The sequence below is a fragment of the Plectropomus leopardus genome, chromosome 19 (assembly GCF_008729295.1).
Source record: "Plectropomus leopardus isolate mb chromosome 19, YSFRI_Pleo_2.0, whole genome shotgun sequence".
In the NCBI taxonomy this organism is placed as follows: domain Eukaryota; kingdom Metazoa; phylum Chordata; class Actinopteri; order Perciformes; family Serranidae; genus Plectropomus; species Plectropomus leopardus.
Window position 1 is genome coordinate 3,013,811 of NC_056481.1, and position 20,072 is coordinate 3,033,882.

General features: G+C 37.7%; 1 protein-coding gene across 14 annotated transcripts in view; it reads right to left on the minus strand.

Annotated features, from left to right (window-relative positions):
- Positions 1-15,396, minus strand: part of LOC121958441 (microtubule-associated protein tau-like) — a 58,558-nt gene extending 43,162 nt beyond the window's left edge. For 8 of the 14 annotated variants that reach the window (XM_042507363.1, XM_042507354.1, XM_042507364.1 and 5 more), the window contains exons 1-2: positions 4,066-4,170; positions 1,043-1,208 (exon numbers count right to left, since the gene is read on the minus strand). In XM_042507363.1, coding sequence (XP_042363297.1) covers positions 1,043-1,208; positions 4,066-4,170 — 271 coding nt within the window. Of the gene's footprint in view, positions 1-1,042; positions 1,209-1,304; positions 1,383-4,065; positions 4,171-13,747; positions 13,959-15,380 lie in introns of those variants that run through there. The other 6 variants (XM_042507367.1, XM_042507366.1, XM_042507359.1 and 3 more) reach the window with 5 other exon arrangements.
- Positions 15,397-20,072: the final 4,676 nt, after the last annotated feature.

Below are 20,072 nucleotides of genomic sequence, written 5' to 3' on the forward strand. Positions count from 1 at the left end.
TTTTATCTTTGTAAAGCTGTTTTTTTTCAGACTCATTTATGCTGCAGAGATAATTGTCATCATCCGTCAGTTAATTTGTTGTAACCTTGGAAACTGGACTCAGGTTTGCTGATTGAAAACTAAAAATATCACTCAGGAGAAATGAGTTTTGTGTTTATTTTTAACGGCTGAAAGACAGAAAAGTTGCGCTTTTATCCGAATACTGGAGTCATGACGTAATGATAAGAAGATAACGTGAATGATGTCATCAGGATTACGTCACAGACAACAACACTGAGCGAAATAACCGTAAATAACCGTAAATAATCAGCTGCTAATCAATCTAAATGTGGGTGAGCGCATTTTGGGGGCTTTTGCAATAAAAATACATTAAAAAGTGACATCATTCAGCGAGAAGCAACGTCAGCCAATCAAACACCTGCAAGTGATTTTAGGTTGATTATTTAGACCAAATTAAAATTAAAATCAAGCTTGAGTTAACGTTTTAACCAATATCAATCCTAATCATAAATATCAAAAAGTTTTAACCCTTTAAATGCCTTTTTTGTCATGATGACACTGTGTTTTTAGATGAAAAAATGGGATCAAAAATGTCAGTTTTTTAATGGGTTTCAGTGGAGATTTTTTTTTTTTTTGCACGTAACAGTCTGAATGTAACTATTTAGTTTCCACGGTGTATTTTAGACTTATTGTAGGAGCTGAACTGCAAATTCAAAGATTAAACTACAATACTTAATCTTGCCAAAATGTACGATATATGCATGAACACATTCAAAATGATCAAAAAATGAAGAATGAAAAGCATGAAATGTGATCCTGAGGGATCATCGCAGAGGCATCTCTTTGTTGTTCGTACTAATATGTCTATTTTTTTTGTTTGTTTGTTTATTCTTTTCTGTCTTCGAAGTTTCTTCCATTTTTTCCCTGTTTCCGATTTCTGGGTTTTTTTTCTTGTCTGAATCGAGACAGTAAGGTCAGACGGTGCCAGCAGTCTTGTGATTGTGGGTTATATTAATAAAACTGGACTCGGCTGATGTCTGACCTTTCATTTTGGCGTCTCCGGGGCTTCTGTGTCCCATCTGGACGCCGTTCTCCTGGTGGTGCTGGTCGTTGATGGTCATGTTGGCTAAGGAGGAGCTCATGGTGTCTCCGGAGGTGTAGCTGTTGGAGGTGTTGTTCACGTAGTCCATTGCCAGTCGCAGGTCAGGCTGCACAAGAGCAATAAATCAGTTAGTCCGGGACGCGTCACGTAACAGATAACAAGCGACACACGTTGCACTCGAAGCAGCTGACAGGACGAACACCTGGTTTTAGGGATTAAGTATAATGATGGCGCACTTTGTGGACACTTTGTCTTCCGGCGTGCAGTCCGTCACCACCAGATGTAAACAGACACTGAGTCAGTGAAAAGCAGTTATTTATACGTCCTGACGTGGGGTCGGCGCCTCATGTTACAGCCTGACTGATAAAAATAGTCCCTGCTGCCCATGTGCACGCCGTCCTCGCTGTCATTAGCTGGACTTCCTAAACAACCTCCTCTGAACAAGAGGGTGTCATGTAGCGCCATGTTTCAGCATTAGCATTGTCACTGAGATGCTGAATGGTGGCGTGGGCTGATTATGAGACAATGGGCCCCTGGGCAAAGATGTGCAGGGGCCCCGCCACCTCTGCTACACAGGAGCAAGACACACAGACTGTGGTGGTTTCCTTGCTGTTCGTTTTGTGCCTCTTTGAGGAAAATTATTCTTTTTTTGTTTGTTTTTGTGGTAATTTAAGTTTTTTTTTTGTAACTGTGTATCTCTTTGAGGTTGTTTGGCAACTCTTTGTCGTCACTTTAATTGATAATAATTTGTGGTAAACTCTAAAACAGTTATTGTAGCATAAAAATCTCATACCATCGCAGCCTTATTATGGATTAATCTGCTGATTATTTTCATTAGTTAACCAATTTTTTAGTTTGTAAAAATAGTGAGAAATGTTTGTCACAATGACCCAGAGCCCGCCGTAACACCTATTCACTAATAATAAATCAACATTATTAACATTATTTAAAGGAAAAGCAGCAAATTTACACATTTAAGGAGCTGGAACCATGAAACGTTTTTTCATAGAAAATAACTTCAGTGATCAAAATAGCTTCAATTAATTTTCTGTCAGTCAACAAGCTGTTTCAGATTTACGTGTAAAAACTGTTGGGTACTTAAATTTCTTTAAAAAACAACAATTATATAAATGTAGTGGAGTACAAGTACAAAGTAGCATGAAAAAACAAGTTGAAGTAAAGTGCAAGTACCTAGAATTTGTTAAGTACAGTACTTGAGTAAATGTACTTAGTTACATTCTGCTGTAAATACTGCGTACTGTACAACAGGAAGTAAACATCACAGTCCCGACGTGCTCCTTCAATCGGCGAGATGTGAATTGCGTCAAATCTCATAAAAAGAGGATTACATGACAGATTAAACACAAGCCGCTGGTTACATCAGCAGTTTTCACTTTGAATTATAGTGATTTTTTTCACTGCCGTCACACACACACACACACACACACACACACACACACACACACACACACTAACACACACACACACACACACACACACACACACACACACATTCCGGGGTCCAAACTGCTCTTTTTCCGTGTTTGTGATGCAGATTTGTCGGCTTCTGATCTTTATTTTCCCTCTTTGGCACAAAAACACGACTCGGTTTAATCTCTCGGAGATCCAAAGACTGTTTATATTATTAATTTACTAAATAATCATCCATCAATATCATGCAGCAAACAAAATATTCTACACTGATTAAATGTACGTAGTTGAGGTAATGTTTTAGTAAATGTTTTTTTGCATATTTCTTCTGATAATTTAAGTACACTGAGTGAAAAGACTTCTTAACTTTTATGCAGGATTAACATGAGGAGGATTTTAAGTGCAGGACTTTTATTTGAAATCGAGTATTTTCACTGTTTAATTGATTTTTCAAGCAAAGGATCCGAGTGCTTCCTCCACCACGCTTTTTTTTTTTTTTTTTTTTTTTTAGGCTTTTCCCCCCAAACACTCTTCAGTGATGCAACCGCCTCTTTACAGCCAGTAATGCCTAAACTGTTGCCGTGGTTACTCCACCCAGTAAAAGCCACTCTGAAGGCACACTTGGCTCAGCTATGCGACCTTCCCTCTGTGTACATTCATATCTCCTGACCTTGGATGTTTAAACAGAGTTCCACACGCAGAGCAAACAACATGAACGGGAGAAAGTGGCCGAGAAAACACTTTAAAAAAGATTTAGAGTAACACACCCAAATCCTGGGAGGGAGCTCCTACACCAACAATTATATTTTTAAAGTGCAAAAAAAATCACACTTTGGAACCTGGTTTTAAAAGTTTGCGTTTTAGACCGAAAGGCCAAATCACAACCAAAGTTTAACGTTTCATGCAAGAACCGCTGTCGAGTAAATGGCTCCTAAACTGCAGCCGCACGCAGAATTCATACATGATTAGTTTAAATTGCAATAATTGCTGTGATTGCAACATTGCAACACCATGGAGGGACTGATTACCATAAACACACACTATGCAGTTTACTTTAATTCAGTCCCACACACACACGCACGCACGCACGCACGCACGCACGCACACACACACACACACACACACACACACACACACACACACACACACACACACACACACACACACACACACACACACACACCCTGCCCGGCTGAATGTGGACTAATCCGCCGCTGAAAATAGTCCCCAGAAAATGAACCTATTCCTCCTGTTTGAGTAAAGTTTGATTATAATTACAATAGCTTTTTTAGCTTTTTAAATTAAATTACTGAGCCTTTTTGAGAGGTTTTTTGAAAACTGAATTATCATTTAGTTTCAGACATCTTGTTTTGTTATTATTTTGCTCTAACCAATCAGAAGTAAGTTACATATCCGTCTCTTCAACGTCACAATCGTCACAGAAGCAGCATTTGTTAGTAGGCGTTAACTAACCAATTATCATTCAAGAAATATCCAAAATTAGGAGTTATTATCTCTTTAAGTTCACTTACAACGACCTGCACATCTGCAGCGACCTCTTCGACAATCGCCGATATTTTCCTGGTCGTTTCTTTCTTAATATTTCTGGCTCCTGCGCAGGAACATAACGTCCCCATTTTTAATCCTGCCCACAAAGCTCTGATTGGCTCCAAATGGTGAAAACACCAGAATCACTGAAATAAGACAGCGACTGAAAGGTCTGAGTGCAGGCTGAGCGCCACACAGATGGCGGGATGGATGATGCAGACACACACATTGTTGGATTTTTTCATGGGATTTTTTTTTTTGTTGAAAACATAGAAATAACACCAAATTTATCTTTTAAAAAGATAAATATAGAAACAGGAGATGCCAGAGATACATAATAAATGACAGAGAGACATTTGTGCGTCCCAATAAAAGAAAAAAAAGAAATCCTCATGAATAGTGTCCTGTCACTGCTCCGGGACAAAACTGCCATTGTGGCATCACACATGACAGAATCCAAACAAGAAGAAAGCTGCACACTTGCCAACACAGACTGTGAGAGGCCGTTCACTCTGCATCCGGGAGCTCCGGCGGTTAGAGAGCAAACAAACTCGACGCCGATAAGAACTGATTATCATATTTACATTAGACTGCAGCGAGGCTGTCTTACAGGACACTGATGCTGCTGCTAATTTCCCCTTTTCATGGTTACTTTTGGCTCTTTTTCTCGCTTTTACTTGCATTAACACACCCGTTTGTCACTCTTTGTGCTCCAGAGCCTCAAAACACACACACATTTCACCTGCTGCAGAATGGCAGCATGACAGCGGTCTTTGTCGCAGCTACGCGAGGGGTTAAAAGGTTCGAGGGTCTGCTGATGCAGCTTGTTCCTCTCAGGGGCGTGTGAAAATGTAATGTTGGCACGGTCCCACGACTCCCGAGCAGAGCCCGCTGCAAGACGGCTCTGCAAGGAGCTCGGTCAACAGGGATGTTGACACAACTCCAGGAGCACCGAGCAGGCAGCGAGACGTGCAGGCTCAGACTGTGCGTGTGTGTGTGTGTGTGTGTGTTTACCCCTGAATTCAAAGCAGGCTGCACCAAAGTGGAGCAAAATATTAATTTAATTAAACACATATATTTTCCTCAGATATAATGGAACTAGATGGCGCTCAGCTTGAGGAGCTCGAAGCAGCAAAAACTCAACAGCAAATGGTTTCAGTTTTTTTCTTTTTTTTTTCTTAAGGAAAACAGGTCATGTTTAGACAGAAAGAGCCCTACCAAAAATGGATAAGTCTTTCCTGTGTGTAGCTGCCATAAGTGCCTTTAATTTCCCCATTAATATTTGAATTAAATAATGCTTTTGTGTGTCCGTTAACATGGTTTAAGATGAATTATACGGATATGTGTCTCTGGAAGGACCTGTGTGCAGGGATACTGGAATTTTCTGTGAGACCTTGTGTATTAATCACTTTATGTTTTGACTTTGTGTGTTTTTAGTTCTCACAGCGTTACTGACTTGTGTGACCGCATGCTTGTGTAACAAAAGCCCGTAAATGAGAGAAACGCCTCGTGTCTTTGGTTGAACTAGAGGGGTGCAGCTACACGTTGCATTATTTTTAAAATCCACATTGAAATGTAACATTGTGAAAACAATTGTCGTGTACATTGATCTGCAAAAACAAACTTAAACGCCGAAGTTTGCCAGTAGTTTGTGTTGCAACTACAGAAGAAAACCACACGCATGCTTAAAGTGCAGCCGTGACGTCACCGTTCTCACAGGATCCGTGCAGCGCCAGTTTACACGGCGACAGAAGGGTGGCATTTCAAAAGATTACACTCTATAACTTGGTTTCAAAAGTATGCAGTTTCAGGCCCCAAAAAACACCATTGTCATATGAACAAAAGGCCAAACTGCAACAAAATATAACGTCTCATTTAGGAAAGTGTTGTGGTGTAAATGACTCCTTAAACCCCAGAACTGCTCAGCTGTGTTCTTATAATGATGAATCCCATTGTCCTCCTAAGTGGAAAGTGTGTGTCAGCTGATCCTAATTAGCTTAAATAAACCGCAAATCTCCGTAAAAGGGCATGAGACTGCAGTGCACACACACAAACAGAAAAACACAGAGGAAGAAGAAGATGACAAGCTGAGAGAGTTAAGTCTGGAGCACCGGACTCCAAACAATAAAAAAAAATCAATTTTGAGTTAGAGGTAATTCTGCAAGCAATTAGTGGATGTGAAAAATACAAAAAAAGATGCATAAGATACTAAAAATAGCTGTTAATCAACCACCCGACCTGCATGCTCCATTTCAAACGGTGTTTTTTGTAGGTTATTCATCTTACGCTGCGTCGTCACCGTTTGCTCTGCCAGCGATCTGCCTGTGAGACTGTCGAGCGTGATCACTAATTATCAGCTGGCATGGTTCCCATTAACTGATGTGAACTGAAGTGTTTATTTTAGAGGACCATCAGATGCCTTAAGATGCCATCCAGGTCCATTATACTAATTATTGTTATTATCTCTACGACTGATATTTTAATGCGGTAAATCACACCAAAACTGCCTGGCTTAATTAACAGCTTTACAGGTAAGAGAAGAACATGTGCTTTTGATTTTGCTCCACTGATGTTACACAAAAGCATCAGTTTTATATTCGGGAGAAACAAACACACCTGCTGTCCGAAATGCAGGTTTGTGTAGAGTTTGAAAGGATGCTTTTAAAAGGTTTTTTGGGGGAGCCTGACCCACTTTAGCGACTAAAATCTGACCTGTGCTGCTTCGGTTATGACCCTCCTAATCTGTCTCTTGAGAGTCCCAAGTGCAACAATTCACTGCTTTAAATTATAGATTTTATTTTATTTTTTTCATTTTTTTGTATTTTTATCCTTATTTATCACTTTTCACATTTTTTCTATGATTTCAGACTCTTGAGCTGCTGCAATGTGTGAATTCTCCCACTGTGGGATTTATCGTATCGTATCGTATCGTATCGTATTGTATCGTATCGTATCGTACCGTATCGTATCGTATCAGTATTATGTCTATATGAAAAGCTTATAACTGCTTTAAGAAAAAATGATTATTTTTATTTCTTTAATAAAATGTCGGAACTATATAATTTTTTTAAAAAATGACCTTCACAGGGTCTTAGAGTCAAAGGTGATGTCTTCATTGCTTGTTTTGTAAAATAAACAATAAAAAAAATAAATAAATATGTCTGCTAACATATAAAATGCAGAAAATTGGGAAATCATAACATTTTAGAAGCCAAAAACAGAATTTCTTTGTCATTTTTCTTTGAAAAAAGGGCTAAAACAATTAATCATTGATTCAATTGTCATCTTTTAGTCAACGAATTAATCAACCACACTTCGATAATTAATCAATCGCTGCTATTTTTCAACCAAGAAAACGGCAAGTATTAGTTTTGCCTTCAAAAATGTAAGAATTTGATCCTTTTTTTCTGTCTTTTACATAATTATGAAACAAATATCTTTGAGTGTTAAACTGACCAGCTGATGATTATTGTCATCATCATTTATCATTTGGGTAATTGAACGTCCATAAAAATGTCAAAACTCAAGGGAAAGTCTTTAAATTTGTTCAAAACCTAAATATATTTAATAAACACTCATAAAAAACAGAAAATCTACACCTTTTAGAGGAATACTTTGCATTTTTGTATACAAATAACTGCAAAAATTGCAAAAACTGCAAGAATTTTCTATTATTTGACTAATCAGTGAATGTTCGAATAGATTCAGGTCTTCAGCAGCTGTCTGAGCCATAAAAATATCAAAGAATCATTTCAGCTCTGATGCATGGCGGAGTAAACAGCTGAAAGCTTCAAAATATGCTGCATTCAAGGGGAGTTTGGATGTTAAAGGGGTTTTCTATAAAACGTCAAAAAACAGAGCGAGTTGAGGTCTTTAAAACGCTCATTGTGTCTGACCAGCAGTCAAAAAAAAAACAAACATTGACATTAAACAGAATAAAAACAGCAAATTCTCAAATTTAGAAGCTGGATTTGGAGAATATTCAACATTTCGTCAATTTGTTTTCACGTCATCTGACTAACTGGTTCATCTCGAAATGGTTTCAGTGCGAAAAACAGAAACAAAGGCGTTTGTCTGATGCCGTGTCTCGTCCTGCCGGCTCACCAGCGCTGCTTGTGAGCTCAGCTGAGAGACGAGGATGCTGCTCTCATGCTTGGCTGCCTCTGTATCTCTGACCTACTTTTCCCTCATCATTCCTCTCTGTGTTCTCGCGCAGCCTCCAGCAGCCACAGACCGGCTCTACCTCCCTGTAAAACGACGAGGGGCTGAAGGTGGAGCCCGTTTTCCATTTTGCCCTCTAAAAGCACCGGAGAGGAAACATCTTGCAGCTCCGGCCTGCACGCGGGCGGCTCCTCAACGCCCCTGCTGTCGCCGTGCCAACAGTCACGTATATTTACCGTCTCTGCTTTCATACCTCCAGGATGTTAACCACACCCTGCTACCTCTCCACACATCCTCCTCTCAGCCTCCTAAAACAAGACGTTACATAATCGAAGCTTCTTTCAGCTCCAGTTTGCAGGAGGAGTTAAAGACTTTTACTTGCAGCCAGGAATTCAAAATATGAGGCTTTTTTTTCGTATCGTGTTGTCATGGTGCAGAGAGTAAAGTCATCGCCAGCTGCTGCATGTTTCAATATGTGCACAAGACCCGGAGCTACGACCTGACACACACACGCAGACACACACACACAGACGTCTACTGGTGAAATGAGCCAATCCTCCATCAGCATGGTGCCAATTAACTGCGTACAAGAATGCAGTTTAAAGCCCGCTGTGGCATTTCTTCTTCTCTTAAACAAGAAGACGCAACCGGAAAGACGTCTGAGGAGCTTCTTCTGGCAGATGTTTACGACTCTGTCAGGTCTATTCTGCTTTTTTTCACTGTGCAACTGAATAAACCAGAATAAATGCACACATGCAAACAGAAAACTGTAATATTTTGCACGAGGATACACGTTTGGAATTGATTTGTCTTAAAAACAAAAATAAAAAAGTTAAATAAAAGAAGATCGAAAAAACATGTATATTTCCAATATTCCAAAATATGACAAATAAGGCTTGCAACTAATCATTATTCTCATGATCAGCTATTGTTTTTCGTAATAAATGTTAGAAAATATTATTACAACTTCCAAAAATTCAAGGTGACGTCTTGAAATTTGTTCAAAAGCAAAATAATTTACTAATTTAAAAACGGAAGAAAATGCAAATCTTAAGATTTGAGAGGAACATTTGACATTTTGCTTAAAAATACTTTATTGCAACTGACTAAAAGTTTCATGTCTAAAGCAGATGCAGATTATTTTCAGTTTCAGTTATCCTTTAGGCATTAAAATGTCAAAAAATCATCCCCAAACTCAAGGAGATTTCTGCTAACTTGTTAAATATATTTACTGTTCTTAACATAAGAAAATGCAGCAAATACTCACATTTGAGGAGATTATTTAGCATTTTTGCTTAAAACATACTTTAAAATTGGATTGTTGCAGATTAATTTTCTGTTACTTGACTGATTAGTCAGTGTTTGAATAGTTTCAGGCCTAAAGCAGATATCTGAGCCCAAAAAATTGTATCACGACTTCCCGAAACTGAGGGGGAAGTCTGAAAATGTGTTCAAAACCTAAATATATTTACTGTGCGCTCATTTAAAACAGGCGACAAGAGGAATATTTTTTTCACAAATAAGTTTTAAAAAAATGAGTTTTTGCAGATGGATTTTCTCTAAGTTGAGTAATTAGTTTATTGTGTAATATTTCCACCTCGGCAGGACGTTTCTGAGGCTGAATAACTGACAGAAAGCTGCGACTGCAGAGGAGAAATGTCGGAGATGTGGTTGGTTCTGCCAGCTTAAGCTCCTCAGGCTGAGGCTGCCGGATGAGGTCACCTTTGGACACGAGGCCATCAGTCTTTGCTAAGTGGAGCGCTCGAGTGCGGATTCATTTCATAACGCCTGACACTCGAGGACACGTCTCCGAAGCCGATGACTCAGTGAAGTCAGCTGCCAAATTCAGACGATTGATTTGAACCTGCGTCTTTGTTGTGGGAATGGACGATGAAAGTCCTGGACTCGCTGACTCTGGTGTTTCCAACAGTTATTAGAGACAAGTGCTCAGTGTCTCCCATAAACTACCAGAGGATGTAGCACAAAAACACGCTGCTAATAATTAATTCAAAACTGTTAACTGAAGGCTAGGTTCAGCTTTTTTTCATCAATTTAAAAAAAATGAACTTCGGTTTGTGATGGTTTTCAACAAAATACCCGACTTGACAAGCTCCGACTCAAACGCATCTTTGATCCAAACCTTTTCTTTTTACTCGTGCTTTTTTCTTTTTAAGCAAAGAGAAATGAAAACACGCAGCTTCTTCTTTGTATCAGGCTGTTTTTGGTCGCTGGTCCGCTGTAGCTCGTATTGTGAGGACCTGCAGCTCTATCAGGACTTTCAAAACCACCTTGAAAAGACGATTCAAAGCTGCTCAGCTCTGCACTCACTGACCTTGAACTCCAGACTTTATGACTTGTTTTTTGGGGTTTTTGTTTTTTTTAATATGATAAGCATTCACTTGTCATGCACTGCTGTATGAAGCGTTTTATTGTGCTTTGTAAATAAAATGAAATAAATTAAATGAATTCCGTGACGCCTAAAATGAAAAGCTTAATTGTTCTCTGGTTAAAAAGCTCCCCACTTCATGTTAGTAAAATGCTAAAATCGCTGCAGTATCCCTTTAAATACACCACTCACGTGTTTGTCTCCAAGTAAAGCCAAACAGCAGTGACATTTATTAGACGTTTGGCGCAAAATTGAGCCAAATCTGACTTTTGTTTTACTGAATCAAAGTTAAAATTGTGTGTAAAACTAAACACGAACGAGACAAAACCAAACTGCACAGCGAACTTTAGCTCACACCATCACCTACAGATAATGTTCACGATGTACGAAATCTGCAAACCACAGTAACCTTTGTACGTTTCAGACGCGTCATATCGAAGTTTCTAAAATAACGTAGTATTCCAGCTGAGTTGTTTTGTTCAGGAGGATGAGGGGACCTGCAGACCACTGCTCAAGACCGACAAACAACAAAACCATTGTTGTGTTTTCAGTGGATTTTTAGCCACCAAATGTGGGTGTTTTTAGTGATCTGTCACTATTTTCCAACAGAGATTTTGCCATGAAAAGCTGCTGTTTTTCTACTGAGACATCGATGCTTTACCAAGTTTGATTATGCCAACAAAGTGTGGCACAAAGCATCTTTTTAGGTACCTTATTTGGGTGTTTTGTAGCGAACTGTCGCTCCTGGCACAATGGTGGGTTTTTGTTTGTTTCTTTGTTTCTTTTTTAAGATTATTTTTTAGGTTTTCCCCTTTGTTTGACAGCTTTCAGAGTAAACGGGGGAGAGAGAGGGGATGACATGCAGCAGGGACACAGGTTGGACTTGCAGCACATGGGGCACTCGCTCTACCAGGTGAGCCACTGGGCGCCCCAAAAGCAGTTCATTTTTACAAAGACGTTACGTTCCAGCAAGATAATAGCCCAAATTTTTTTAACGTTTTTTATTGAGACATTGCTGCTTTTTCTCCCATGATCGTGGCTTCAAAAGTGTCTGTTTTCTCCAAGACATCGCTGCTTTGCCTCCCGGGACAGTACATCAAAAAGTGGTCGCTTTTTATCAGGACACGACGTCTTTCGATCACTTAACAGTGACCTAAAAAGCAGTGTTTTTTTTATTAAAACATTGCTTTTCATCTCCAACATAATGGACTGAGAAGCAATGTTTTTTATCGAGATGTTGCTGCTTTTTTTCAAGTGATATTGGCCTGAAATGCAGTTGTTTTTCCCGACATATCAGTGCTTTTTCTGCCTCTATAGTGCCTGAAAAAATGCTGTTTTTTACCAACACAAAGCTGCTTTTCCGGGTGGGATTGTGCCATCAAAGCAAGTAATTTAAGCCAAAATAAAGGAACTTTTCTTCATCATAACCAAGTTTTTGTGTAACATAACCACACAGTGTTGTAAAGTTTCAGCATATCAGCTACATAAAGTGCAAATGTGACGTATGTGCGGTTTGCAGAAACGTACAAACATTTTTTCTGGTGACTGGGTTGCATTCAAAGGACACACTGTATGAGCATGTGAGTGCTGCATTATGATCCATTTGAAGAGCTTTGAATTAGAGAAATGGATTCAAACTCCAACTTCAGCAGTTCTGCAAGAGGGAGGGGTCCCTGTCAGGCTGCTCTGTGCGCATTTCTCCGGTAACAGCTCGTGCCAAAGCGCTGCAGAAACTTGCAGCGGGCTGTTCTGCGTCTATCCAAACATTCACAAAATGACACTGAGATGTCTTTCATTCCTGTCCGCGGATCATCTGTCCGCGCGGAATGGCTTCCAGCTGCAGTTACAGACTACAACACGCCCGCCTCCCCTCCTCCGTGTTGCACAAATCAATGGAACAAGAAACTGGCTCTTCCCCATGAGGATGGAAAGAGGTGTGTCAGGAGGCGAAGAAAGAGACCAACAAATCCATCCCAGTCCATCAGAGCGCAGGTATTATCACCCTGACATGCGAACAGCGCGTTAAGCCCTATTGTTTTGGCTTTTCGTGCACCTACTGCGCATCAGATCCTGTGCACTGACCCCGGGCGGATTACTGAGGAGCGCATATGTGTCAGATAAGCAGCCCGGTTCACTGCTCGGGCTGCGTGTGACAGCGGCGACGCTGCGCTGCTGTGCGCACACTCTCCACTGTTGATCAAATGAAAAATGGGCTTGGCATTTGCGCAACATCGTCCCCGACTTCCCCACAGAATCTGCTCTTCAAATAACGCCCCAAAATGCACATACATGCAAATAAACGCAACACGCTCAGGCGCCTCGTTGTGCATTGCTTTTGGATGCAGGATTGTGGAATGAAAAAAAGGAGTGAATGAGTGGTGCACGTACAGCTATGCTAGAAACCATTTAGGCCCTCAGATGCAAGAAAGAAGCGAAAGATCCAGAATAACGGGAGCGGGGGAAAAAACGTGGAGCCACAAATTCACACGCAAATCAAAGCAGACGACACAAAGAAAAGCAGCTGCTGTGTGTTTTAGAGAAATAACAATGCATTATTGTCCTCCTGGGATCCTTTAATAATGAGATTATAAATATTCTGTCGGATTAGTGTTGTTACGGCGCGCGAGGACAATCTCCGTGCGGCTGGAGCGAGAGGAGGACCTGCTCCGGAGCATGATGGAGGCATTTTTGCTTTTGCACGGAATAAGGAGAAACACGCCGGAGGGAGGTGACTGCTCCTGGTGCGATGGTGGCTGCAACAAAAACACGTTTCTCCTGTTTGTTGTAGATGGAGGATCGATGGAGATGAAGATGGAGATCGCGCAAATTGCATAAAAAAAGGCCTAAAACGCGCAAAATCAGCCGCTGCAGGAGTTTTTTCTGCTATATGATAGGAGAAAATGCATTTCATTCATGTGCATGATATTTGTATAACCGCTTCGAGGCCCAACCTCTCCCACCTCATGCAAAAAATATTAAGTGACAAGACGAATGCCGATGGAGAATATCGACGCACCGTTTTGGGTTCGCGCGTCGGCGGCTCGCTGCGGGGTTTCGGTGTGATTGCGCAGACATCGCTTTGGAAGAAATACTAGAAATATGACGGTGTTTTTTCTTACCTGAGTGCAGACAGCGGTGTTGTGTCTTCAGCGGCAGTCGCTCACCGGGCTCACACGGCTTCTCCTCGCAGTGCAGCGGGCGGCCGGAGCGGGGCGCTGCGGAGGAGCGCAGAGGAGCGGAGAGGAGCAGAGAGGAGAGGAGAGGAGAGGACAGGAGAGGAGCGGGGACTGGCTCTCCTGAAATGCAACCTGTCTGCTCACATCGACCCATCTGGTTTTAGGGAGGGAGTTAATAACGAGGTGCAATTACAAGCTTTGAAAAGTTGTGGGTTTTTAATGTTTTATAGCATTTAAATATCAAAAATCTTTAAAAAAAAAAACAACAAAAAAAACATTAAAAAAAACAAAGGTAAGTATATAGGCCTGTCTTAAATGTTAGATCTGACTTTGTGTGAATTAGTATTAGAAACACATTGCCGTGTAACCCTTGTCTCTGTATGTCTTGATCAAATATCTTAAAGAGCTTATCTACTTATTTTCTTATTTTTCGTTTATTTTATTCTATTTTTTTCAGTTTTTTTTTATCAATTTACTTATTTTTTCAATATTTTATTTTATTCTTTTTTTAAATCTTTTAATTTAATTACATACATATATTATTTTATCCTCATTTTATTTTATTTTTCAATATTCTAATTATTTACTTCTTTTATTATTTTTTCAGTATTTTTTATTTTATTTTATTTTAAAATATTTTATTAATTTATTATTTACTTCTTTTAATTTGATTTGATTTATTCATTATATCCTTATTGGATTTTAGTTTGTTAAATATATAGTAATATAATAATAGTTCAAATTATCTACATATTTACTTATTTTATCCATATTTTCCAGTATTTTATTTATTTAAACATTTTTTTTAATAATTTTTTTAAATGATAAATTTTTCATTATTTTGTTCTTAAAAAAAAGTTTGGCTGAGGAGTGCTTATTTCACATGTGTAGGTTTTAAATAAACAAATAATAAATAAATAATTAAAATAAAATGGGGGGGGGGGGGGGGGGGGGGGTAAATAATTAGAATACTGAAAATCAAAATAAAATAAGGATAAAAAAAATAAGTGATCAAATAAAATATTAACCATAAAAGGAAGAGAGATTTTTTTCAGCTTCTAAAATAAATCCTCCTCCACTTTTAAAAATCTCCGCGGCCTCATTACCTGCTGCTCTGAGTGAGTCCAGGTCACATCCATGGAGCTGTTTAAAATGCTCGGCCATCGGGTCGTCTTCATTTCCTGTGCGAGTGGCACAAATACGCCATCCGCACAGGAAATGAAGGGTGTGTTCTGAATCGCATATCAAGTCTTTTTACTTTTAGTACAATCTACGGCCGCCTATTTTTTTTGGCCAGAATCTTGTTTACTTATTCTTATTTTTAATTTTCCATATTTTAATTATTTTATTATTTACTAATTTTTATCCTTATTTTAATTTTCAGTTACTTTTTATGCAGAATTTGTATTCTTTTATAATATTTTATTGACTTATTTTTATTCTTTTTTTTATTTTTTAATGTTTGATTTATTTACTTATTTATTTTTGCAGTATAATATTTATTTAGCTATTTTAAATGTATTATTCTTATTTTATTTTCAATATTTTATTTTATTATTTATATTTTTTTTTTTACCTTACTGTTTGTGTCTTTGTCTTCAGAGGAGCACATGTCTGAAATAAAAAGAATTTTTAATATCAGTTGACTGTTTTTTTTTTTTTTTGGTGTTATTTATAGAACAGCACATGGGAAGAAATATGCCCAAAACAGTCTGTAAGAGACCAAAGAGCAGAACACAGGAAGCAGGGTTTGGGGCTCAAAATGGATGAGTGTTTTTGTTGTTTTATGGATGTATTTTCAGTTTATGAAAAGGGTCAGTATCTTTTTTTGTATCTGAATTTATCTAAATAATTAAGCCTTGTGATAAAGCTTCATACAAAACCACAAAACGTTACTTTTAACCTCTAGTGGAGGACTTTAACTCTCATTTTCAAACTCAAGCTTTAAAAAATGTTGTACATTAATATTATTTTTCTACTTTCATTGAGATATTTTTTTAACCAACATCAGTTCTTATCATAAAAATTTAAATATTCATAAATTATTCAGAATTTTAATGTCAGATTTCTGTCATGATGCCACCATGTTTTTTTTTTTAAAAAAAAAACACAAAAAATTAATTTTTTAATTAATCTGTCTGGGATATGTCAGTGGTTTGCTGATAGTGACGGTGCACATAGTGGAAATAGCATGTATTTTTTCTCCATTAGAAAAATGTGATAAAAAAAAACAAATAATTTAGTAATCAGGTGGACAAAGGAAAAATAAAAAAAAATTCTAAGGCAACAGCTCAGAATGACACCCAGAAATAATACAATGCATGTTTTAATGCTTTTTAAAATGCTTAATAAAATGCTGTTTTTTTGCATGTTTTATGGCATATTTTTTTACTTTAACAGTATGTAACAATTTGTTTCCCACAGTGTATTTTAGACTTATTGTTGGAGCTAGAAATTCCAAGATTAAACAAAAATAAACAATCTTGGAAAAAGATTCATGCCAAATGCATGAACACAGCCAACATTATCCAAAAAATGAAGAATGAAAAGCGCCTAAAATGCACCAAACAGTCTCTCAGGGTTAAAGGACTCGAAGCATTTGAAGAGAAAATAATATGGATTATAAATATGCATTTTAATTTTAAAAAAATCACAGTTGTTGAAGTGATTGTGTGTGCAGAGAGACGTCTGCAGAAGCTACAGTAAACAGATCAGCGCGGCCGGCACACAAAAGGTCGAGTCTTGGCACGTAAAACAGCGGAGGCCGGGGGGGAGAAACAGTGCACCCTTGTGTCGCTGCTCCTTCGCTGGCCTCGCTGTGGCCCCTCACTATCGCTCCCACCCACTTTTTTTTTTTTTTACACCCAGCCGAGAAAGCGTTCAGCTGCAGAATAACTGACGGTCAGATGTGTTTGGGAAAGCTATGATGTGCTGGCAGGACGGGACTCTTTGTTCCTTCTTTCTTTTCCCCCTCTCTCCTTTTTGGAAACGCGCCCGGTGCAACAGCTGCCACGAGCTGTGTGGCAGAAGACGTTTGGATTTATGGTGGTGGGAGTTCACTGCGGGCCAGGTGCTGCGGTGGGAGCCTTCTCAGGCTGAAAACACCCTTTAAATGAAATGAATCCAATAATGAACCAATAATGAAATGACTGGTCAGCAGTCTGGTGCCTGCAGGAGCCGCTATTTTGGCTTAAAAAAAAAAAAAAATTTTTTTCAGTCTCTCCGGGCCGGTTTTGAAAGAGTTTTTAGTGGCGTTAAATACGATTTATTTACATTTGGATTTTTTATTATTATTGAAGAAAAAGTTTGAGTTCACGGGGAAATAATTTTTTTTTTCAACGTTTTTGAAAGTGAGATGTTTTGACAGTAATCATTCATTAGCCTCTTTAAATTTTTTTTTTTTTTTTGGAGATGAAAAAACCAGCATGGCCATTATTTTTTAACAAAATAATTTCTCGTACTTTTTACTTATTTCTTGCTCCTTTATTGGATCACATCTTATGCTGCTCAGTGGCTTCCAAAAAAAAAAAAAAAAGCCAATTTGCTCAGGTTTCTAAGGGTTAACAGGGGTCCCTTGACCTTTGACCTCAAGATATCTGAAAAAAATGTGTTCTGTGGGTACCCATGAGTCTTTCATAGTATTCAATGCAAAAAGAAGACAAAAGACTTGATTGATTTATTCAGGTTTTTTTAAAGAAAAGATGTAAATAAAGCAGCCTGCTTTAGAGGAGATTTAAAAACATCGAGATATATATCGTGTATCAAAATATACACTGTAAAAAAGTTTGGAGACATAATTATCAAGTAAAAATGTTTAATATTTATGAGTACCACTTATTTACACTGTTTTCAATTTCCCAATAATTTTTTTTTTTAAAAAGAAATCATTGTTCTTCATTAAATCTTAAGCATTTTTCTAAGGACAGCTTAGAAAAAAAATAATAATTCCAATTAAAGTCACTCTACAGCTCTTCTCCTTTCCTTCACCCAGGCCATTTTATCATTTGCACACTTTGCCAATTATTAATTCCCTCAACATCATTTCTACATTTAAAGCCTAATAATAAACTACACTTAATTTAAAACAAAAAATACATAGAAAATTCTGTCCTAAAAATTTAAAAAAAAATGAGTGGATATACTGAACATAATTAGGATGAAGTTATTTAGTTGCAATAATAAACAATAATAAAATAAATATATATAATATAAGTCAATAAAATTAGTGCAAAGACATTTTTTGGCAGGTATTAGTTTTAGTGTTTACAGTGTAGCCTAAAAACGTCACAATTTCATTTTCAGCCGGCACCCGCCCGGCCCTGATGCAGGTCGCTGTTGATTCTGCAGAGAAATAAATGAAAGTGCAGCTGTAAGTCAAATATGTGTGAGCCGACTGTGACTGCAGACTCACATCAGCGCTGACTGTACAAAGACTCCTCATCACAGTAATGAGTCCTCTGGACGCCAGTTCAGACTTCAGACCGCTCTGTGTGGAATAATCTTAAATACATAAAGACTAAAACTGGCCACCTGCCTGCTCACTCAGTGTTTTATCAAAGCTTCATCCAAAATCAGAGAGACAAGCTGCGATAATTCCTCCAGATTACTGTTAAATGACTCACATTCACTCCCACTATCCAGCTCTGTTACTAAGTCTTGCAATTTGTAGAGATTAAATGATAATTATATTTTTTTTTTTTTTGTATAAAGCCAGACATGATGCTGTTTTTAATATTCAAAATATATGAAAAACTCTCACAAAAAGACTAAAAACCTAAAAGTAAGTTTATTAAGTACAGTACTTGTAGACATAAAGGCTTAGATTTCAGGGGGAAACCTCCTGCTCAATATTTACAACATTAAATTGCAAAAGGACTTTTTTGTGGGAAAAAAAATACATTTGCACCATGAATTAATGTTAATGTTATGCACATTAATGCATAATTTATGCACAAAAATCACCAGAATGCAAAAAAAAAAAAAAACAATCTTTAACACTTAAATCTTCCTGGTGAAGGGCCACAAAATCCCTCACTTTAAAAATGCCCAAAAGCTGAAAAGAAAGTCCTTTATCGCAGACAAAAAAAATGCCCAAACTGATGGCTGAAAGAACAAGTAAGGAATCAAACACTAGAGGGAGTTAATGCAGCATCAGCAGCCTCCTCTGCTGCAGGAAATCATCTTAGTGTAAAGAAATATAAGCAAAGGATTCATTTCTGCCAATAAGAAGCTTTTTTTCAATATATTATTTAATGCATATTGTAAAAACATCATTATGTTTAAACTGGGCAAATACTAGGATTAATTTCTTTTTTTCTTGATTTTAAGATGATTTCAAGTGCTCATAAATACCCCTGAAGGTGAAATCTAAAAAAAACAAAAAGGGAGACTTTACTTGGAAAAAAATTTTTTAAAATAAATTTAAAATAATAATAATAAAAAATAAAATAATAACAAGAATAATAATAATAATAATAATAATAATAATAATAATAATAATAATAATAATAACAAAATAATAATAATAATAATAATAATAAGCTTTGCTGCCCGACTGAAAAACTGAAAAAAAAAATAATTTCGATTCCAACCTAATTGCAACAACAAAAAAATGGCTGTGTATGTTTTCACAAAGCATGGATACATTAAATAATATTTTTAATATTTATTTGGAAAAGTTGGAATACAGCGTCCGAAGCACTGTTTTTTTTTTTTTTTCTTTTTACAATTTACTGAGGACAAATTTTACTCTAAGATTTTATACTGAAGACTCTCCATATGATATGAACTCACAGTAAAACCATCAGTTGTCAGTATAACTACACGTTCTGTGTACAGAATACTGCAGGTTTTCACAGCACGAGTTGTTTTTCAGTTAAATATTACATGATAACTCCTGCTGCGGGAGAGTTACAGCATAGAAACTACAAGCCAGAAAAAAAAACAGAAAATAAAACAGCTGAACTGAACGCACATTTTTTAACCTTCAGTCGATGTTTTGGGTCGTACAGACTCAACAATCATGTTCACAGAGTGCAGCATCAATAATGTAGAGTTAAAACGTTTCCTGTTTGATCTCCTGCTGTGAAGTTAGTACGAAGCTGCTCAGGTGACGTCAGCGTTTGATAGAAAATATACGTTTTCAGTCATCTCGTGCCTCAAAAATACTCGCTGCAGCTGCACAGAGGACCAAGATTCCTCCATTTGAACCATTTTTAACATGGACGACTGACCTTCTGCCTGCTCGATTTAGTTTCTACGAGCCCAA